At 35.4% G+C, this 23,983-nt stretch overlaps 1 protein-coding gene across 3 annotated transcripts; it reads left to right on the forward strand.

Annotated features, from left to right (window-relative positions):
• The first annotated feature begins 17,524 nt into the window (after positions 1-17,524).
• On the forward strand, positions 17,525-23,983 carry LOC110695533 (putative B3 domain-containing protein At5g66980). 3 transcript variants are annotated; one of them, XM_021872756.1, is made up of 4 exons: positions 17,525-18,067; positions 18,169-18,449; positions 22,751-23,197; positions 23,335-23,983. In XM_021872756.1, exons 2-3 carry the CDS (start codon positions 18,360-18,362, stop codon positions 23,144-23,146), a joined length of 486 nt encoding a protein of 161 aa, XP_021728448.1. In that variant the 5' UTR covers positions 17,525-18,067; positions 18,169-18,359; the 3' UTR covers positions 23,147-23,197; positions 23,335-23,983. The 3 variants fall into 3 exon arrangements, 1 of the variants encoding a protein (XP_021728448.1); XR_002506100.1 differs by lacking the exons at positions 17,525-18,067; positions 18,169-18,449 and adding exons at positions 18,488-19,238; positions 21,640-21,664 and having other exon boundaries at positions 23,335-23,982; XR_002506099.1 differs by lacking the exons at positions 17,525-18,067; positions 18,169-18,449 and adding an exon at positions 18,491-19,238 and having other exon boundaries at positions 23,335-23,981.

A 23,983-nucleotide genomic window follows, 5' to 3' on the forward strand; every position in this document is an offset into this window, starting at 1 on the left:
ATATGATGTGATGGATTGATGTAAATTGAGGATAATTGATGGAGTTGATGATGTGAATAAATTGGTTGATTGATTATGTGCATGTGTGTGTTTGATTTAGGCTTGATCACCCTAGTTATTCACACTAGATTGCATTGTAGGTTCACATTGATACGGACCATTGATTTGTGGCTTGCATTAAACGATTAAGGTGTCTTGTTATGTGACGTTCCTAGCTAGAGTTTATCGTAGTTGACGCTAGTTAGACCACTAGGAAAATAGCTTGATATGCTCTTTTGGTTGCATGATTGGTTTTCCCTCGCATCACTCGACTTAGTCAACTTCCTATCCCATTTTGCTATGTTCATTGCTATTATATGTGAATCCTAATCCCTAGCATTTTATTTGTTCGGTTTCTTCGTTTTAGTAGTTGTTAGTGTCACCTCCTTTCCTTCGTCTTCGACCTAGCTTAGGCACCCAAATTGAAAGCACTTAGACATTACTGTTCCTTTGGGTTCGACCCTTGACTTACCTCTATACTTGTATTTAGGTTAGTTAAGTGTTTATAAATTTTGTTTGGCTTAGGGAGGATTAGTCCAACGACCTAGTTCACCCCACGTCAATTTCTGAGCATCGATTATTTGTTTCTTGAAAGATAAATCTATAGTGTTTACCAACTATAAACCACCTTCCATCTTAATTGTATGGGTCGTGCATTTTCACTCATCTGTTACTAGCTTGATAGCTAAAAACTTTGACGCAAAGGAATCCTCTAAGCTCACATAATATCTAGGTTCACATATATAGCTTACCGTTCCTTGACTTAAGTTACATGTGGTACCACTAATTATTTGATCATAAAATTCTTTATGTATAATATCACAAATGAAACTTAAGAATTTAACATCTTTACCAAAATCTTGCAAAGGAGTTATGTACACTTGTACTGCACCAATACAAATATAGCTATAATTTCCTTTTTCTATATGTTTTTTTAATACTTTTCCAGTTTATGGTATTAATTTCGAATGCCTTTTGTTCACAATCTTCGATTGCTATGCTTCCTTCCATTTTTTTACATACATATTTAGTTCTAGTGTTAAAGAAAGAAGTTTTAAATACTTTATCCTTAGTCATATGGGGAAAATTCCAACTTTTTTTGTTTAGTTGATCTAAGGCATTATCTTCAAATGAATACTTAGCTCTTTTTAGTTGACTTATAGTCATTTTGCTTGTATCTTCCTCATTGTCTGATTCTGAATTTTCTAATTCTTCTCCATCCATCATATTATTTATTTCTTCATAATTTTCACCTTCAAACTCATTACTAACTTCAGGTTCTTCATTATACTCATTTTCCTCTTCTATGATTTCTACTATTCCTGTATTATTACTTAAAGCCAATTCTAAAGCCTCTTCCTCTGGTATTTCTATGTAATCCCAACTTCCTAAGGCTTCCATTAGTTTAGGGAATATTTAAAGCCATCCCACACTTGAGCCCCACTGTGATCATACACTTAAGCATAGTGGCATCCAAAGGGAAGGAAGCTAGAGTAAAAGAGTCGCCAACAAGTTTTAGGAACTTGTAAACCGTTCACAGGGTGAAGGTTACACCCCTTAATGATCCAGGAGATCGTTAACTCCAATAGGTCTGGAACCATGACTGGAAGTTCGGGGATGAAGGTACAAATCCAACCTAAAAGAGATTGAACTTGCCCAAATAATAGGCCTCTACTTTATTCTTCTCGTATTCATGTGGGCTTTCTGACTAACATACAATTCATAGGTTAACCCTAAACCTGTTTATCTATGTTGGTTGATTATTAATGCACAAAAAAAACTATAATTGGCGATCACTTGAATTATAATCAAATTAACCTAAACAAGATTATTAATTATCTTATTAAGCATGATTATAAGTACAAATTCCCTTTAAACATGCATAAAAGGCGTGATCAAGCAATAACAATAATACATCTATTAACATAATAATCATAATTATCATGTTAATAATAAAGCATAATAATAATAGCAAGATCCTAGGCATGATACTAACAAGATTAATAACAAACCCTAGCATGTCACGAAACATTAAAGATCAATTAACCCTTACATGATACTAACGTGATATTAGGAAAAAAAAATAGGAAGCATCATAATAATATACGTGATAGTGATATTAGAAATTTTAGTTAACCCTAAACATGGTACTAGGTAGCAATAAAAACATCCTAACATGATACTAGGAATCAATAAAATAATTTAAGCATGATTTCTATGTCAAAAGATCAATAAAGCAATTAAAGTACTTACTTCGATGCCTCGTACCTTTTTCTAATAACAAAATACACACGTTAGTAACTTCAAGGAAAATAACAAATCAAACAATTAAATCAAATAATTGAAATAGAGATTTGGAACCAAACCCTCAGAAATATCAAACCTTTCACGTCTAGGGTGAAGGCAACTTCGAACTTGGTTAGGTGTGTCTAGAGCTAATGTATGAGGAATTTTGAGAGAGGGAAGGTATAGAAAAAGAAGAGAGAGAGAGAGAGAGAGAGAGAGCTCACAGCTTTTAGAGAGAGAGGGATGATGGTTCTGAATAATGATTGTGAATGAAAAAAACAGGGAAATACGACCCCTATTTATAGGAAAAATAGCACGGGATAACAGAAAATCATATTCAGAATAAAATACCTCCTGTCACCAACAACAAGAGTCAGCGCCAGACAACAAGCTTGTTGCTAGGCGACAGCTATCAGTGCCAGGTGACGACTCTATCGTCTCGCGCGGATTTACAAGTACAACGCTCTTTTGTACGTGGAATCATCTTTTAAACGGGTTAACAGGTACATCAGTGTCTACGCAGATTTAAAAATTGGATTTGTGATAAATTATATATTTTATTCAAAATATAACATCTTTAAAAAAATATAATTATCAATCCTAATCTTATTAGATTTAAAAGGAATCTTCTAGATATTCCTAGAAGACTAAAATAAATCCTAATCACTTTAGGAATAATAATTAATAAGCCCTCCTCTAGATCATTGGGCCTAATTTAAAATCATTGGGCCTAATTTAATTTAATCCATAACTACCTCATAATCATCGGAATTGGGCTTATAATATATCGTTGGAAAGCTCTTTTCAATCCCAATCCAACTACACCATTATTGGACCCTTATCATTGACCAAACCAAATTGGACTTGCTATTTTTTATAAATAGGATAAGTGATAGAGGAATAAACTAGTCGTTAATTGCCTATCCCAAAATCAAACACTATTTATAAAATCCTAAACCAACCTAAAACAAGTATAGGTAAGTATAGGGTCGAACCCAAAGGAGTTAGTTGGTGTTATCTTTAGCCTAAATCAAGCTATTTCGGAGATTGAAGTGAGAAAATGACCGGTGTTATGATAGCAAAATTAGACTAATCAAGTAATTCAAAAAGCTAAATGCTAGGGATATTGGTTACACATGCTAATTCAATAATCGTGCTAATCGACAATTTCTTCGTTTGATTCAAGCATTGCAAAGGACAAACAATAGTAGCAATCAAGAGAGTTCAAGAGCTATCTCCTAGAGGCCAAACTAGGGGTCACTATGAATAGCTAATCAAGGAAATTCACAATCAAACTCAATCAAGTAAAGCAATTCTCAAATTGATGGGTCATGTCATTAAGAAATGCAATGCAATATAGATTAATCTTATAGGTTGATCATTCCTAATCTAATTAATCACATGAAAAACTATGTCAACCAATTTAATTGCAACAATTCAATCAATCAAAGATCATCAACTAGCACAAATTATCAATCAAGCATGCTTCCCCTTCTCCCTAACAACTAATATACTCACTAATCATGGTGTAACTCAAGAAAAAATCACTAGAATTAGCATTGATCATCATTCTAAATCAAAATCAAGAGAAATCAATATCAACTACAATATCCAATTCAAATCCAAGCAATACAAACAATCAAAATGAAATTAAATCAATCAAGTAAGAGATGAACTAGAAGAAGAAAATCTTACTAACATTAAAGATTGAAAATGAAGAAATCCAAGCTCAATTGATCCAATGTTGAAATACAAATCCAATACCAAGAACTTCTCTCTAACTTCTCTCTTTAGAATTAAGCTAATGAAAATTATCTAAAAGTTATCTTCAAAAAGGAATTACAAGTGTATTTATAGGCAAAGAAGAAAAACGGGATTCCCGCGCCCTCTCCAATAAACCGCGGAAAAATGGGTACGGAACCCATTAAAAACTCTGCGGCCTTTCTGGGCAACATCCGCGCCCGCGGGTCTTCTAGCCCGCGCCCGCGGCAAAAGCGCGGCGAATCCCCTGCTCCCAAAGGATGATCAGAGAGTCGCGGTCTCTCTGGTACGAGCGGGCACTCCAATCTACCCACGCCCGCGGCCAGACCGCGGAGAGTTCCTGGTCGAAATTTGCCACTTTTGTGCATATGAGCCCACGCTCGCGGCCTTCAGTACCGCGCCCGCAGCCTTCAGTACTGCGCCCGCGGCAGACTGGCAGGGCTTGATGCCCTCTCCATGCCCTCTCTGAGCCCTCTCCGAGCCGATTATTTCCTCGCTTAGTCAATATAGCCCATCTTGATTCCCTTGTAGAGACAAATCCTATGTACCTACAAAAACAAACAACAAAAAGGAATAAAAGGGAAAAAGAACCAAATAAAAGGGAAACACAAGGAAAACACGAAAAACACAAGGAAAGAAAGAAAGGGATTAAAGGAAAAAGGACCAGAAATAAGATAAGAAAGCAATCCTAAAATACTACCCTATGAGTGCCATAAATGACACTCATCAATAAGAAAAGAAAAATATTTGAAATCAGAAAGAGAAATATTTTAATAAAAACATCCTCGTTACTAAACTTCTCACACTTTCACTTTGTACGATAATCAAATGACGTGAAAGGTATTCATCACTGGGTTTGGTTTTGGGGAGACATATTTGGGTGTCTACAGAAGCCCCCACTTTGACTGAGTTTGGAGAAACGCAAGTTTCGTAAACAAAAGTCAAAGTTGCATTAGGGACGGAGAATGATTCAGAGTGTTATGCGATCCTAAATCATTCTTGTAACGACGATGCCTGCAAACTAGTGTTAGTTAAAACAGATAAAAGAGTTAAGAAACGCGTATCTTGCACCGTCGAGCACATGTCTTTGGAGTAACCAATTTTGTTTGACGATCTTCCTCAAGCTAGGGGATACCGCTTGAAGACTACCACGTGTAGGGAATAATTTCAAGCCTTTAAAATCCCACTAGCTTGAACCCAACTGTGATCATACACTAAAGTATGGTGGCGTCCAAAAGGGAAGAAGATAGAGCAAAAGAGTCGCCAACAAGTTTTTAAGGAACTTGTAAACCGTTCACGAGGTGAAGGTTACACCCCTTAACGATCCAAGAGATCGTCAACTCCATAAGGTCATGAACCAAATAAAGGTTCGGGGATGAAGGTACAAATCCAACCTAAAAGAGATTAAACCTGCCCTAATAATAGGCCTCTACTTTATTCTGCTCGTATTCATGCGCGCTTTCTGATTAACATGCAATCAATAGATTAACCCTAAACCTGTTTAATCTATGTTGGTTGAATTTAATGCACATATAAACTATTATTGACGATCACTTGAATTATAATCACAATTAACCTAACAAGATTATTAATTATCTTATTAAGCGTGATTGCAAGTACAAATTCCCTTTAACATGCAATAAAGGTGATCAAGCAATAATATAAAATATAATAATACATATCAAGCAACATAATAAATAATCAACATCATTAATAAGAATAATATCAATCATAATCATGTTAAAGCATAGCAAGATCCTAGGCACGATACTAACAAGATTAATAACAAACCCTAGCATGTCACTAAACAATAAAAATCAAATCTTTAACCCTAACATGATACTAACATGAATTAATATTAGGAAGAGAATAAAAGGCATCATAGCAATCATATTTAATATTAAAATTACCCTAGACATTATACTAGGAATATCATAATAACAATATAAACATGATGTCTACATCATAATATCAATAAAACCATTAAAGTACTTACTTTGATGCTTCATACCTCTTTCTAATAACAAAATACACACGTTAGTAACTTCAAAGAAAAATAATAATCAAAACAATTAAATTAAATAATTGAAATAGAGATTAGGGACCAAACCCTCAGAAATTAAAACCTTTCACGTCTAGGGTGAAGGCAACTTCGAATATGGCTAGGTGTTTCTAGATCTTGCGAATGCGGAATTTTGTATTGGAGAACAAAGTTTAGAAAAAGAGAGAGAGAGAATAATCAAGAAAATCTTGATGAGAGTTGGTTATTGAAAAAGGGGAGATATGACCTCTATTTATAGGAAAAAAGAGGGTCGAAGAATTAAGAAAAGAATCCAAATTCGAATCGAAATAAAACTCGTAGACATCAGTTTTTGCGGATTTTGTTTTTATCATATCTTTTGATCCAGGAATCGAAATAAGCTTAATAAGATGTCATTGGAAATATCTTGAAGTCTACTTTCTAACCAAATTGGAATCAGATTAAAATATATTGTAGAATAAAAGATATGAACGAAATAGTGAGACGGTGTCAGTTTTGGATAGAGTTTGATATCTTATTCATATTTTTTCCGTTATAGCTCGGATTTAATATTATAATATATCATTGGAAAGATAATTCCAAGATCTATCCAACCATATCAAATTTGGATAATAAATATGAGGCACAAAAATAATATCTGACTGTCTTTGAACATGTTTAAATCCGAATAGAATTAGGACTTTAAAAAAGGAAAGTTTTATAAAAAAGGAAAGTTTATATTTAAATCAAATTCCTTAATCTTATCTTTTCAAAAAAGGATAATTAAGATATTTTAGAAACTTATAGAAGATTCTAATCAATCCTAATTAGTTTAGGAATAGGATTAAACCTTTGGACCCTCTTCATGATCATTGGGTCGTAGGTAAAATCCGGTTTGGGCCCAGTTTAGTATTTTGGCCATAACTTCCTCATTATCCATCGGAATTGGGCTTATAATATATCGTTGGAAAGGTCTTTTCAAGCCCCATCCAACTAAACCATTATTGGACCCTTATCATGGACCAAACTAAACTGGAATGGAGGTTTTCATAAAATAGAGTGGGTTTTCGAAAACAGAAAGAAAGAATTTTAACAAAAAACTAACCGCAACACTAGAATTTTCACACTTTCACCTCATTCGGTTATGGTTCGGCCTGAAAGGTATTCATCACTGGGTTTGGTTTTGGGGAGACACAAATGGGTGTCTACAAAAGCCCCCACTTTGACTGAGTTTGGAGAAACGCAAGTTTCGAAAACAAAAGTCAAAGTATCGATAGGGACGGAGAATGATTCAGAACGTTCTGCGATCCTAAACCAATCTTATAACGCCGATACCTGCAAAACTAGCGTTAGTTAAACAGATAAAAGAGTTAAGAAACGCGTATCTTGCACCGTCGAGCACACGTCTCTAAAAGTAACCGATTTGCTGCTGCTGTTGTTTTGATGACCTCCTGCAAGCTAGAGAATGCCATCCCGCTTGAAAACCACTACACCTGTAACTGCTTCCAAATTAGAAGATTGCTTCGCCTGAAACTACCTTCTCCGCTGCGATAATATTCCACGTCCAAGGGAATATCATCGAAGATTATTTCTCTTGAAACAATCTCCATCCGTTTGTGACAACTCTCCACAATCTAGGGAACGCCACCTTGCTGTTTCGATGTTCACTCGTCTATGAACAAAGAGCTTCTTTTTTATATGTCTCTAATTTCCGCTGTGATAGTCTTTGAAAAGACCACTGCTTCTTAATGTTTGTTATGCAAGTACATCGGCGCTTTGCTGCTTGTGAACCAGTATGTCGGTGCTTTTGTTGTGATGACAATCCTCTTTTCTTTGGGAATAGTTGCCAACACAACTCTTGTATGATATATGATAATCCGATTAAGGGAAAGTTGTCAATGCCACGTAACAATCCAGCCTTGGAAATGTTGCCAAGATGAAGCGACAATCTGTATCTCAGAAAATTTGCCAAAATCCAATTTTGGGAAAAGTTGCCAATGCTTCGTAACAATCTTTCATAAGAACTTTGCTACGATCGACAATCCACATCTTGGAATATAACTCTTGAAAACAATCCACCTTGGAAATTTGCCAACGCTATGCGACAATCCTTTTAGGAAAATATTGCCACAATTGACAATCCGCGTCTTGGAACATTTGCAAAAAAGAGTCGACCGACAATCCACTTCGGGAAAATTTGCCATTTACTGAAATGAATGACAATCTACGTTGAGGAACTTTTACCGATATTTATGATGAATAGAAACCTACAACAATCCTTTGGGAAATTTTGCTATAGGGAAGTGGGTGTATGACAATCCAATTTCGGAAAACTTGCCAGCGATTTATGATTATGACAATCCGAACTTGGAAAAACTTGCCAACAATGAAGGAGCACGACAATCCACGCTTGGAAACTTTTCCAGAGATGACAATCCAATCTTGGAAAAAATTGTCGTTGAAGAAGATGCACGACAATCCATTTTTGGAAATACTGTCAGTTGGGGATGATAATCCAATTTTTGGAAAACTTTGTCGTTTAATAAGAATGCGCGACAATCCATATTTGGAAATATTGTCGTTTAAGTGCTTGCTTTTGAACCGATTGTAATGAGCCAGTGTTTTAGGCGCTTTAAGCTAAGCGAGACGATCTTTCATCAGGTCGATCACTTATTGCAATTGTAATCAAACCGACTACTTAATCATGTCAAATTGCTTATAGGGGCTAACTGGCGTACCAAGGAACCCAAAATTGCTGCATGAGGTCGAAATCACCTTTCTGAGAGGCTTCGAGCTCTGTCGTTGCTGAAATATCTCTGGCGCCAAGAATTGGAGTAGGGTCTTCCCTATTCTGCTGCACCTGTATATATTTTTGACTATAGAACTTTGCCAATCTTTTTAATTATCTTAGGGTTGACCTAAGACTTAATGTTGCTTGACTCATTGACTTGACACGACTCAAGGTATAAACTTGACTCGCTGATTGACTGACTCCAGGTTGACTCGACTCAAAGTGTTTGACACATGTGTTAGACTCAAATCAAAGTGATATGACATGACATGACTCAATGTGTACATGACTCGTGTGTGCATTGTAATGTGATCGTGCGACCCGAAAATGCCAAAAAAGCAAAAAATTTCCGTCATTTTTGTGGAGGGTACCGACTTTCTCCCGAAAAAGAAAGACGCGAAAAAGAATCGAAAGTGAAGTTTGAAGATGCATGTTGAATGAGCTTAGTCAAATGTTGTTTGATACTATCTCTCAAGGTTCAAGGATTAATTCATCCTAGACTATCTCAACTATTGACTCCATAATGAAAGTATTTGGGTAAATTAGGCACAGAGGCTAAGCACTTCATACTTCATGATGCAATGACAATTATGAGTGATGAGCGATAAGGCATGCTTCAGCGTTGTGTTAAGATTTCATGACAAAGGGTTCTTAAGGGAAGTATATTTGGTCATGTATTTGTGCAGTGTGTGATAGTGACACTAAAGCTAGGTTGCAAGAGCTAAGTGTGTGGAAAAATATATTATTGAAAAGAGTCAAATGGTGGTGACTCTTAGGCTAGGTAAGCTAATGATGTAGGGATCAAGCCCCCAAGTCTATCTCTAAGTGAATAGGGATAAGCATTGGAGATCCCTTGATATGATCATGGTGTTAGTGTGTGAATGTGAATATGAATGCATTTTTATTACGGCCGCACCTCGATGTGAGGTTGCCTACGTATCCGTTAGGAATCAGGCCGAACGTAGCTCTAGCCAAACCTCGCACAAGTGTGTATACCTCAAAAAGGTCTTTTTAAGGGTTGTGACGTGGTTAGGCTAAAGGTTATAGAAGAAGAAGGGGATAAAGGCTCAAGACCCTAGATAAGCCCCCAAGGTGTGCAACCTCGCTTTTGAATCTTTGTATTTTCATGCTTGAGTTTCTACTCTTTTTTAGCTCTCTTTGCTTTAGCATTTATTTTATTTTAATAAGTGTGGGCCATCCCGATCATGCGGTCTATCACTCACTTGGCATTCATGTTTCTCAGGCACGGTACCGAGCACTCGATAAGAGACGCAATCTCAGACGTGTTCTTATCGAAGATATTTTCACATCAAAGACATTGGAACACTTACCCTTTTGTACACTTGTTTTCGTTTTTTATTATTGCTTATTTTTTGCTATTGCTTTCTTTTGAATTTGCTCAAGCTTTCTTTAGAATTGCATAAGTTGCACGCCATCCCATCCCAAGGTTAGGTAGATGTAGGTTGAAAAAAGAAGGGTCTATCGTTAGACGAGGCTCAAAGTGGTTTATGAAGAAAGGATTTGTAAATTAGAAAGGCGAAAGAAGATATGATGTGGCTACAAGGGGTGCCTCAAATCATTGGTATACCTTGTGCTTAATTCGACATGGTTTTTTTTTTTTTAAATGCAATGTAATGAAATGATCATATGCAAGGAAATAAATGCTCATTTTATTAAAAAGGGAAAAGAAAAGAAAAACTACAAAAATAATCTAAAGGAAAAGAAACGGTTCCTATGCTAGACTTATTGGGGAAAGAAAAGATGAAAAAGAAATAGAAAAAGAGGCCATGAAATCTTGTCGTAGCAGCTCGCCTCTTGTCTTGTGTCATTCGCTTCATCATCACCCAGTCTTCTCGCTAGCTAGAGGCAATGGGACCTTGTTTGCTTCTATGAGGTCTTGAATGAGATTTTGAAACCTGTAGCATTCATCAGTGGTATGACCGTTTCCTCGATGGTACTTGCAATAGGAATTTGGATTCCATCTCAAAGATCGATTTTCTGGTGTTGGATCCTCGGTAGGGCCAATAGGTTTGATTAATCCTCGATCATAAAGACGATCGAAAGCAGCATCATAGGTCATTCCAATGGGTGTGAACTCTCGCCTGGGTTTCCTTTTAGATCCTTGATTGTCCATGGCTAAGACATCATTATGGTCAAAGGTACTAACATTATTACTAGAGTGGGCGCTTTCGGAAGAAGAAGAAGGATTGTCGCTCTTCTTTCCTTTCCAGCCACTGTGGTTACTATTGTTAGTAGCTTTTTGCTTTGCGAGGTCATCTTCGATCTCGATACCTACGTCATAGACGGCCTTGAAAGTGTTCAAGTTGTGTTGATATTTTAAGTGCTTTGAATACTTTTCTTGGAGATTCTTGATAAACATCCTCACGGTTTCTTTTTCAGTGGGGACCTCAATCATCTTGGCGGAAGTTTCCCTCCACTTATTAAAGAAACAAGTAAAGCCTTCATTCTCTTTTTGTCTTAGCATCTCAAGTTGTCTATGGTCGGTTTCAACTTGGATATTGCACTTGTACCTATCAACAAAAGCATTCACTATTGATTCCCAGGTAGAGGTTTTTTCCTTGTCAAGGGAGAAAAACCATTGTTGGCAAACAGTTTCAAGAGATAGTGGGAACAAAGAGGAAAAAACCTTCTTATTGATACCCTTAATGTTCATTATTGTTTCAAAAGCTCTTATATGGAAATAAGGGTTATCTGTTGCCTTGAATTTGGGGATGTTAGTGGCGTTGAACTTATGCGGAAGAAGTTCCTTGTCCAGCGAGACCCCTTGCGAACTCATGCCCTGAAATTTATAGTCACTAGATAGCTTGCTTAGACTCTCTTGCATGAGATCCATCCGTTGTTGCTTCACGGGATCATCGACCTTAAGTGCGAGGAGCTTCAGTGTTTCAGTCATGGTAACCAATTGGTTCCTAAGCTCATTGACTTCTTCTTGAGTTGCCATTACCTTTTTAGCCTTCCTCTTTTGAGGAATCGGTTTATCAAGAAGCTAGACCTGAATAAAGAGGTTGTCCTTGATTAATCGCCCTTCTCTCCTCGACCAAGTACTGTGGAAAAGGAAATTGGGGATATTTATTGTTAATTATTTGACTCAAACTTTATTCAACATGCAATGGGTGGAGGAGGTGAAGAAAGATCGGAATAGAATGTGAAAGAAGATTTAGATGGAGGGATATGAAGAATTAGGAACAGAATGTACCCCCCAACTCAAATGACGGAAAGACCGACTCTTGCATGGACCTAAGACATGGTCATGGTGATGTGTACTCAAAGTGTGTGCTAAGACTAGTGAGTGTAGGTGACATGTTAAGACTCATGTCATGACCATGTGGCTAGATTATGTGACCAAGACTCGATTAATGACTTGACAAGGTGTTATTGACAGCGAAAATTAACCGAATTAATTAGTAAACTGGTTAATTAGACCCTAGGTGATGACTCGACAAATAATCCGAACTGTCGGCCAAGCGATAGGACTGGCGTCACACTATGGTGGTTGGCGCCAGACTTTTTAGTAAATGTCTGGCGCTACACACCATACAGTGGCGCTATAGCTCAGACTTTGGCGCCAACATTGGAGCTTTGGTCTGGGACTGTTTTCGGTATTATTAATCAACTTGGGTATGGCTAAAGTCATACTAGGTCAATTCCGATTAAAAAGAAACTTTATTGAATCAAATTAATTAATTAATTAATTAATTAGGTAAAGGTCTTTAAGTCATTAATTTTAATCTCAACACAAATCAACAAACGGTTAAGAGAAACATAAAATATATATGCACAACAAATAATGCACAATTAGTCAAGTAGGCACAACATGATGCAATGAGTTCGCAACCAAACCTTGGCTCTAGTTCTCTAAAGTTCGGGATATGGTTTAGTCAAACAGGGTCCATGGTTAATTGTCCAGATGCACCGCGTAGAAGCCTAACCGTGAAGGGTTAACGCGTGTGGATAGAACACCGCGACTTTTTAGAAAAAACTCACTTCCATGGTTTGGTGAATTCAACCTCTCAGATGTACCCTTTGTTGCCAGGAGCGTTCAATCGAGTAGATAGAGCATGAATTCCCAGAGGGTTATGTCCATATGTAGAACACATATGGGTTTCAGAAAAGTGAGAAAAAATTCAATCAGGAAGCAGGATCGAGCAAACAATACGAAAAACCGGTCGAAATTAGAACGCATATTTCTGGCTCGGTATTGGGGGAAATTGGCGTCAGCAAACAGAGACTGGCGCCAATTTTAACTGTAGCGTCTGGCGCTACGGCTAAAAGTTTGGCGCCAAGCTCTGGCCCCTGACGCTACTTCCCACATGCCTCAGCAGCTTTCTTTGCTCAATAAAATCATCCAGTTTCGCGCGGTGTTATTTCAGTCCTAGTTGTGAAAGACATTTCTCAAATTTCCTATGTGTAAAATCCTATGTTTTTGGCTCATTACGGATGGTCTTTCCAATGAGAACCTTTTTATGCATATGACAATAATGTTAATCAAAATTAAGCACATGAAATACTTAGAACTTTTCGAGTCTCATCCACTCATTCTAAATCATTGCCGAAACAAATTCGGGAATTAAAATAGAAATCCTCCCCAGTGGAGTCGCCAAAAACTGTAGGGAATAATTTCAAGCCTTTAAAATCCCACTAGCTTGAACCCCACTGTGATCATACACTAAAGTATGGTGGCGTCCAAAAGGGAAGAAGATAGAGCAAAAGAGTCGCCAACAAGTTTTTAAGGAACTTGTAAACCGTTCACGAGGTGAAGGTTACACCCCTTAACGATCCAAGAGATCGTCAACTCCATAAGGTCATGAACCAAATAAAGGTTCGGGGATGAAGGTACAAATCCAACCTAAAAGAGATTAAACCTGCCCTAATAATAGGCCTCTACTTTATTCTGCTCGTATTCATGCGCGCTTTCTGATTAACATGCAATCAATAGATTAACCCTAAACCTGTTTAATCTATGTTGGTTGAATTTAATGCACATATAAACTATTATTGACGATCACTTGAATTATAATCACAATTAACCTAACAAGATTATTAATTATCTTATTAAGCGTGATTGCAAGTACAAATTCCCTTTAACATGCAATAAAGGTGATCAAGCAATAATATAAAATATAATAATACATATCAAGCAACATAATAAATAATCAACATCATTAATAAGAATAATATCAATCATAATCATGTTAAAGCATAGCAAGATCCTAGGCACGATACTAACAAGATTAATAGCAAACCCTAGCATGTCACTAAACAATAAAAATCAAATCTTTAACCCTAACATGATACTAACATGAATTAATATTAGGAAGAGAATAAAAGGCATCATAGCAATCATATTTAATATTAAAATTACCCTAGACATTATACTAGGAATATCATAATAACAATATAAACATGATGTCTACATCATAATATCAATAAAACCATTAAAGTACTTACTTTGATGCTTCATACCTCTTTCTAATAACAAAATACACACGTTAGTAACTTCAAAGAAAAATAATAATCAAAACAATTAAATTAAATAATTGAAATAGAGATTAGGGACCAAACCCTCAGAAATTAAAACCTTTCACGTCTAGGGCGAAGGCAACTTCGAATATGGCTAGGTGTTTCTAGATCTTGCGAATGCGGAATTTTGTATTTGAGAACAAAGTTTAGAAAAAGAGAGAGAGAGAATAATCAAGAAAATCTTGATGTGAGTTGGTTATTGAAAAAGGGGAGATATGACCTCTATTTATAGGAAAAAAGAGGGTCGAAGAATTAAGAAAAGAATCCAAATTCGAATCGAAATAAAACTCGTAGACATCAGTTTTTGCGGATTTTGTTTTTATCATATCTTTTGATCCAGGAATCTAAATAAGCTTAATAAGATGTCATTGGAAATATCTTGAAGTCTACTTTCTAACCAAATTGGAATCAGATTAAAATATATTGTAGAATAAAAGATATGAACGAAATAGTGAGACGGTGTCAGTTTTGGATAGAGTTTGATATCTTATTCATATTTTTTCCGTTATAGCTCGGATTTAATATTATAATATATCATTGGAAAGATAATTCCAAGATCTATCCAACCATATCAAATTTGGATAATAAATATGAGGCACAAAAATAATATCTGACTGTCTTTGAACATGTTTAAATCCGAATAGAATTAGGACTTTAAAAAAGGAAAGTTTTATAAAAAAGGAAAGTTTATATTTAAATCAAATTCCTTAATCTTATCTTTTCAAAAAAGGATAATTAAGATATTTTAGAAACTTATAGAAGATTCTAATCAATCCTAATTAGTTTAGGAATAGGATTAAACCTTTGGACCCTCCTCGTGATCATTGGGTCGTAGGTAAAATCCGGTTTGGGCCCAGTTTAGTATTTTGGCCATAACTTCCTCATTATCCATCGGAATTGGGCTTATAATATATCGTTGGAAAGGTCTTTTCAAGCCCCATCCAACTAAACCATTATTGGACCCTTATCATGGACCAAACTAAACTGGAATGGAGGTTTTCATAAAATAGAGTGGGTTTTCGAAAACAGAAAGAAAGAATTTTAACAAAAACTAACCGCAACACTAGACTTTTCACACTTTCACCTCATTCGATTATGGTTCGACGTGAAAGTTATTCATCACTTGGTTTGGTTTTGGGGAGACACAAATGGGTGTCTACACCACGCTTGCAGCTGCCTTCAATTTTCGCCGTTTTATGACCATTTTCCATATCCTAAGGAACATGATCGAAGATAACTTCGCTTGAAATCACCTCCTATTTTCGGACAACCTTCCACATCCTAGGGAATGCCGTTGAAGATAACTCCGCTTGAAGCGCTCCTCAGTTTTCTGACAACCTTCCACATCCTAGGGAACGCCGTCGAAGATAACTCTGCTTGAAGCCATCCTTAGTTGTTTATGACAACCCTCCGTAAGCTAGGGAACGTCATTGAAGATAAGTCCGCTTTCTGCCATCTTCAGTTGTTGTGATAATATTCTGAAGAAAATTACCGAAGACCAACGATTGTTGATCCTCAAAGCTTGCTTGAACTTTGCTGCTGTGATATTTGTTGAAATTATCGTGGTGCCAGTACGTCGGCGCATTTTACTGCTTGTGAACCATTACGTCGGTGCTTGCGATGAGCCAATGTTTAGGCGTTTTAAGCTAAGTGAGACGATCTTTTATCAGGTTGATCACCTACAGTGATTGTAATTGAGCCGATTACTTAATCATGTCAAATTGCTTATAAGGGATAACTGGCGCACTAAGGAACCTGAAATTGCTGCATAAGGTCCGCATAGTCAATTCTAGGGGCCACAAATTCTGTCTCTGCACCAGCGCACACCGAAACACGCTGTCGCCAGGATTTAGCTCTGTCGCCAGGCGATGAGCTTTAGCGCTTGAGGAAAACCTTGAATCTGGCGCTGAAGTCGCTGCTGCTGCTGTTCGTTGCTCGGCTTCACTCCGAACCTTCAACTTGGTCATTTCCTTTCAACCAAATCTGCCCAAATCTTTTGCAAATTAAAGCTCTACATCTCTAATTTACCAATCCACGTAAGTTTTGCTCAAATTCCTTCTATCTTGGAAGAATTTCATGCATTTATATTTGCGGTTTTTTTTTCACAAAATCCGAGAATGTTCTTGCTCGCTTATCTTTTGGAAGTGATAGCTTCCCATGCCTTGAAACACTGTCGAAAATCAATTTCAAACGAGGTGCTTGATTAAAATCTGGAAGTGCTTAATCAATCAGGCTTATCGTCAATCTAATTGCGATTAGGCCAACTCTAGTTGATTTGCTAAGCCATTTGTGTCCTTTTGCTTCAAATCTTTTGTAAACGTTGCTCGTACCTGCATTTATATTTTGGACTATAGGACTTTGCTCATCTTTTCTTTAGGGTTAACCTAAGGCTTAGTGTTGCTTGACTTATATAACACTCAATGTGTTTTTAACACACATGACTTGTCATGACTCGACTCAAAGCGTTTTGACACACATGGCTTGACATGACTCAAGGTGTAAATTTGACTTAATATGATTAACCGACTCGAGGTCCACTAAACGCGATTGTGACTTGTGTCTGCAAAGTGTTGACTCATGACACAATGTGTAGATGACTTATGTGTGCATTCGACTTAAAAGCCCTAAAAAACAACAAAAAAATTTCCGTCATTTTTATAGAGGGTACCAACTTTCTCCCAAAAAAGAATGATGAAAAAAGAAGGAAGTGAAGTTTTTTTAAGGTTCATGTTAAATGGGCTTAATCAAGTATAGGCTTTGACGTTGTATCTCATAGTTTAAGGATTGTAACATCCTAGACTATCTTAGTTGACTCGATAATGAAACACTAGTGGAAAAAATCTCATTCGTAATACCTCATTTGTAACGGGCATAATTAAATCCGTTACAAAAATATCTTTTGTAATGGGCAATATATATGATCGATACAAATAACAACTATTTGTAACGGGAAAAATAATGCCCGTTATGAATAATCATTTAATTGTAACGGGCAATATTTTCCCCGTTACGAATAATTATTTAATTGTAACGACAATATATTGCCTGATACAAATAGACTTTTGATGGGGCGGAATTTGCTTAAAGGAGTAAGCCCATTACACTGAAGTATTAGGGTTTCAGTACATAGCCGTTAGTCCTCTTTCTCTAAATTCACTTCCCTCTCTCTTTCTCCTCACTCAATCTGCTCACTCCGAATCTTCTAAGAAATTCAAGCGATTTTCTTCATTTTTCTTATCTTTTTCTTTGATGTATGATCTCTGCTTTAATCATCTATTTGGTTTTTAATTTTTTTTTAGCTTACATTCGGGATTTGGTGAATTTTTTTTTAATGAATATTGTTGGATCTTGAAGATTTGATGCATTTTGAAGACTGAATTAGTGTTGATTGAGATAAAAAAAAAAGACGGTAAAATGACGATTGGAGTTCGATAATTTCAAGGCAAACTGGAGAACACGAGATCTGTTTCTTCTTCGCTCTCTTACCCCCAAATTTGAGAGATCCGATTGGACCTTCATCGCCACCTCCTCTGCCACCGGAGTCCAATGGCACTTCCACTTCCTCTGCTACTCCTTCTCCTTCTCCTTCTCCCGAGGAGATCTCTCGCCATGCTCAGCTCTCACTCGAGGTTTCTCTCTCTCTGTTTTTATTCTTCAATTCAATTGAATTCATCACCAACAACTCCTAGCCTAACCTAATTTCTTGAATTTGTTGAAACTGACAAAAAAGGTCATCAACATCAAAGAAATCAAGAGTTTAGCATCCATGGGTCTTCCTGATGCTCCTGACATCCGCTCTACTCTCTAGAAGGTTCTCTATTTAGAACAATGACTCACAAACGATGCCATGAACTAACCCAAATCATTAAAATTTAGGATCCCAATTCAATTGAATTGAGAAAGATCAGATTTGTGACCCCAATGCACATTTGCCAATTACCACCTCCGAACACTTGCTTCTCTTTCCTCTTCTTCCTCGTTCAACCGCTGCTTCCATCTTATGGGAAAATGGTACTTGTTCTTCTTCTCTCATTCTTTTTCAAGCGATTTCTATAATTTTGAATCGATTAATTCGATCTAATTCTCTGTGATTGATTTATAGATTCGAAACTTAGAAACTATTTTGATCTTCAAATTGGTGTATTTTCTGTTGTTTTTCATGCTTCCTCATTGAAAGATTGCTCAATTTTTCTGTAATTTTTTGTCAAATTGTGATTACACTACTACAAAATTTGGAAAAATAACCACTAATAAAAAACCCAGTTTCTTGCTAAGAGGTCTGTTTGATATAAAAGATCTAATATTAAAGATAACGGGTCTCTTATGTGTAATAGGCCCCACCACTTTAGTTAGATGAGAAATAAGAGACCTTCTACTTAACCTAACGGGTCTCTTATATCAGCTAGGGTCCACTACTTTTGTTAGGCAAAAAAATAATAGATAGATAACTGACTCGGTGTCAGACTGAAGTACTGAACGGGTCTCTTACCTAGTTTTTCTTGCCTACTTTAATACGTAGTACTTGTGGGTTGTTGATTTAAGCCATTTTCCTTTACTCCCTTTGGTGAGCATTTATCAAATTATCACCGCCCTTCTTTCTTAGTGGAAAAAACCCTTTATCACCCCTTCTTTCTTAGTTATCACCGCCCTTCTTCTCTAAAGCCCCATGTAGTGATTTATTGAAATCATCCTCATAATTCTATCATAACAACCACAATTGTGTCAATACCGATTCAAGCGGCAGCGGTACATAACAACAACAACGGCTATAGTTCAAATTTCTTCTTCAATTATTCAGAGGTTCGGTTTTTTTTTTTTTTTTTTTTTTTTTTGTCAATTGCTAATTTGTAAACTGAATTCATATCCAATTTGTTCTAATTGCAATTTTGTTGTTTTGAGTTAGAAATTAGATTAGCTTCTGAATTGTGAAGATTAATTTGGATAGATTAGATCTAGGATATCATTTTTTTTTAAAAATAATGAATAAATTATACTTTTAATTTTTTTTTTTCGCTAATGACTATCCGTTTATCAATAATCATCGATAATCAATAATCATCATTGTTTCGGATGAAAACAATCGAATCTCGGAAGATCCTTTTATCTTGAGGGAACTTGGTCTCGGTCCGAACGACGCAGGAGCCGAGGGTTTCCTGCACAACAAATACACGTAAACTAGCCTCGGGGGGGACGCCGAGGAAGGCCCCTCCGATGCTTAAGTCAGTATATTAGAGAGAGAAAGCTGTGCAAGAGTTTAGTTGCTTGAGGCTTTATTGTCTTCCCAAGAATTGACCAAATTGTTGGCTTTTATACCTTGGCTAATGAAGGAGGCGGATTGGGCCCGGAAGTCAGTTGGGCTGGGCCAAGCTGATTGGGCCGTTGACTGACCTTGACATGGCTTTGAGGATGTTGATTTTTGACTTTAGCACATTTGGAGAGTTGAACCTTAACCTTGGGCTTTTAATTGGATCATTCAGTGACCAGGCCCAATTGGACTAAATTGGACCCAAACAATCAATAATCAATATATACTAAAAGACACACCAGCAATGACACGTGTCATTTTCTGGTGTGTCCTTTAGGTTTTATTTATTTATTTTTTTTAAAAATAATCTTTAGTAAACAAATCTTATACATCAACAAAAAAAAATAGCAAAATAATACATAAAGAAAAGATTTGACAAATCTTATACGTAGTACATAGATAGAAAAATAATATATAAATAAAAGATTTGATATGTCTTTCCATGTAAATAAAAAAAATAGTAAATCAGATTTTTAACATAATTGTGCCATAATTACAACAATAATTATATTATTTTTATTTAATTGTTAAATATATGTTAAAATCATCAATAATCAATCAATAATAATATATACTAAAAGACACACCAGCAATGACACGTGTCATTTTCTGGCGTGTCCTTTAGGTTTTATTATTTTTTTTTAAAAAAATAATCTTTAGTAAACAAATCTTATACATCAACAAAAAAAGATAGCAAAATAATACATAAAGAAAAGATTTGACAAATCTTATACGTAGTACATAAATAAAAAGATAGCAAAATAATAAATAAATAAGAGATTTGATATGTCTTTCCATGTAAATAAAAAATTGTAAATCAGATTTTTAACATAATTGTGCCATAATTACAACAATAATTATATTATTTTTATTTAATTGTTAAATATATGTTAAAAAGCTCTAAGAGAGTAATTTGAATTTCAAATATTAAAAAATAGATAAAATAAAAGATTTGATGTGTCCTTCTACAAATAAATATTAACAACTATAAATTTAAGAGAAAAAAAATCAAGTTTTTTACATAATTTGTGACATACATAGTGTAATGTACAACATTTTAAGAAATCCATTTGGTTGACAACAAGAAAATTAAACCAATTTTTATGAAATAAAATATATAATAATATACATATTGTCAAATGCGTTTTAAAAATAGCTATCTAGCTAATAGGCTATTTTATTATAATTAATTATAGGGTCTTTTATAATGAATTCTTTACTCCGTATAATATTTTAGAAAAATTCATTATTAATTTAAAAATTACCGTGCATGGCACGGGACCTAATTTAGTTTCGTTATTAAACTCATAACCTTCTTATGAAATTTCTCTGTTCCCCTTCTTTGGATTATAATTTATTTTATTTTATTTTATTAAACTTCATTTGGTCTTATTATTTGATATAGAAAGTTTCAATAAGATGGGAAAAACTAATGGGCCGAACCTTGATAAAGTGGAGTAAGTGATCGATTATGCATTTTAATTTGCTTTTTTGTTAAATTATTCTTATAATTTTTGTATAACTAGTTGTTGGTGCGCGCGCAAATGCGCGCGCCCCCCAACGTAATGCTATGAATGTTATGGGTGATGCTTGGATGCGGTGATTTGGATACGAGTTACAATATGTATGTCAGCAAAATGTAATTTAACAATATTAGTAATGAATTTATATATACACAATGTAGTTATCAACTTAAGCACTTATGGATGCCCCTGTATTACTGGAACTATGTTATAGTTCATGTGGTGGAGTGTTGTATGTGGAAGAATATGTTGGTGTCTACAAAAGGTGTGATTAAGGGCTAGCTCATTTCTCATGGGTAGCTGTAGTGTATTATTTCTTTAAATTGTGTGTGGTTGATTTGTTTTTTTTTTTTTTTAAAAAAAAAAAACACAGGGATCAGGAATATTGCAGAACATAGGTACATTCTATCATTGATATTTGTATACAAATTGTTGGGAAGTATGTGCTGCCATACTATATCAATGGTGTAAGGAATATAATCATTTGTAAGTTGACCTATAGGCAAAATAAGCATGTGCAATATTTGGGCCTTACTGTAAGTCTAGTATTAAAAGCATAGACATTGAGATATGCGTCTCTTAATTAATTACTTTATTATTCATTTAATAGTATTGTATACTAAGTCTTTTAAACTTCATGAGGCTTTATATACGATGGTAACGTAGTTGTTGTGAGCTGTTTCAAAAAAAAAAAAAAAAAAAAACCTTACACATTTTCATTGGATATCTAAAAAGCAATGGGTGAATTTTCACTGTCATTTACCGTTCGTGTAGAAACAGAGACTTGTGATAAACTGGTAAGACACAAGTAAGGGGTTGTTGAATTTTGTATATTGCACACTTGTTTCGGTTTTACTTGAATTTGTTTGGGTGTATTTTTTGTGATATGTTTCATGTTGAATGTTTAAAATTGAGAAGGCTTATGCATTGATTGTTGTGTATTGGTTTTGCTTGTTGTTGTTTTTCTGGTTTTTGTTTTTTGTTTAAAGTTTTTTTTCGGCAGAGGAATTGCAATAAGCCTTTGAGTTGTGAATTCTAGGGTTGATGTGATAATTTTTTTTTATGAACATGCTGTTAAAATTTGGGCGTAATATAGTATGATTTTGACGAATGGTTTTGCACTGTGAAAATTGAGCGAAACGTAGTAGGGGTAGAGGTGGTTGACAGATACAAACACATTAGAGGTTAGGCTAAAAATATATAGGTGTTGTGGTTGTGCAGTTATTGTAATCTAGTGTTGAGTTTCATTGTATTGAAATGAGAGGTGCTTAATATGGAAATTCTGGTATTACCTTTAATTGGATTTTTGGATGTGGAATTGATGATTTGTTTGCTATTGAGTCTCTGCAGTTTTCTAATTGTTCAGCGGTTTAAGAGAGTTGAGTCATTGATTGGTTTTTGTAACATTATAGGTTGTAAGATTTGTATTTTTAGTTTTGTTTTGCATGCTTATATCTACTTACTTAGCGGTTTATATGTTATAGCGTGTTCCTGATGGTTTGGAAGAGGTTTTAGAAGATGGCTTTCTCAACATTGAATTGTTGGTAGACGGTAATGATGAATCTTGGTTTGTTACTCTGTTGCACGAAGAATCTGACAATGGTTGGAAGATGTATCTCGACATAGGGTGGTCAGATTTTATGGATGATAATAGTTTAAATGTTGGCGATGTGCTAATGTTTAAGTACATTGGTAATAATTCTTTTGCGGTTAAAATTATTTACCGCACTGGACCTCCACAGAGTGTGGGAGCAAGACAAACTTATGGATTTGGCAACACTTGCAAGAAGCGTGGCCGTAAGCCAGCTATTGAAGGATGTGCTGAAAAAATGATGGAGGCAAATGCCTGGCTCGATGCACTTGCAGATGTGTGGGGTTAATATTTCTTCAAGTTTTCTTTCACTAAAAAGTACTTCGATCAGGCTATAATTGTAAGTTTGCTATGAAGTTTACTACTATAGCTTGTACACTCTGTGAAGCTTATTTCCATAAGTGTATATTACTGATTTTTTCTGTTGTATGCTTGTGCCTGTTTGCTACCTGTAACGTTTTAATCTTGTGTTTGCAGAATATTCCTCTGCCTTTTGCGAAAGAACATTTCATGGGATTTTCTCCAACAACTGCCGTGGTCTTACAGAATTTTGATAAACAATTTGATGTTGAATTGAAGATTGTGAAGAAGAAAAATAAAATCATTCAATGTTCCTTGAAGAATGGAGTCAGAAAGTTCATTGAGTATTATAATGTTCAGCTGGGCTCTTCAAATATAGGGAAGGTCATCCTATAGTGTTTGATGTGGATTTAGTTCTAGTATGATTAGCCAATGAAAAGGGTTTAGGAAGTTCTTTAATAATGTGTATTAAGTTGATAGAAGTTTGTTTTGTTTATCAACTCTATCAACTAAGGCTTGACTAAAATGTGGAATATTGTTAAGCTATGTGGGGCTAAATTGTTATGTAATAGACTGTTTGTAGCTACTATTATATCTACTTTGTTTGGTTTTGTTTTTTTTTTCAAATAACTTATGCACATGTAAATGTGATCTAAATGCAGTTGGTACTTTCTGGTTTAGATTTGAGAATGTATGTTTTGGAAAATCAGTATAGGCAAGTAGTATATGCTTTGTGAGAATGAAACATTGAAACATCTAAAACAACGGTGTTATGCAAGTATTGTATGCCTATGCTATGAACTGTTGCTTCAACACAGAGAAGTAA

The sequence above is a fragment of the Chenopodium quinoa genome, unplaced genomic scaffold, assembly GCF_001683475.1.
Source record: "Chenopodium quinoa cultivar QQ74 unplaced genomic scaffold, ASM168347v1, whole genome shotgun sequence".
Lineage (NCBI taxonomy): Eukaryota > Viridiplantae > Streptophyta > Magnoliopsida > Caryophyllales > Amaranthaceae > Chenopodium > Chenopodium quinoa.

Excerpts from the sequence above, each read along its gene's own strand:
- LOC110695533 (XM_021872756.1), top strand. The coding sequence starts at position 18,360 with ATGCACATTTGCCAATTACCACCTCCGAACACTTGCTTCTCTTTCCTC. Across the intron at positions 18,450-22,750 it reads TTCCATCTTATGGGAAAATG|CGTGTTCCTGATGGTTTGGA; the intron begins GTACTTGTTCTT and ends TATATGTTATAG.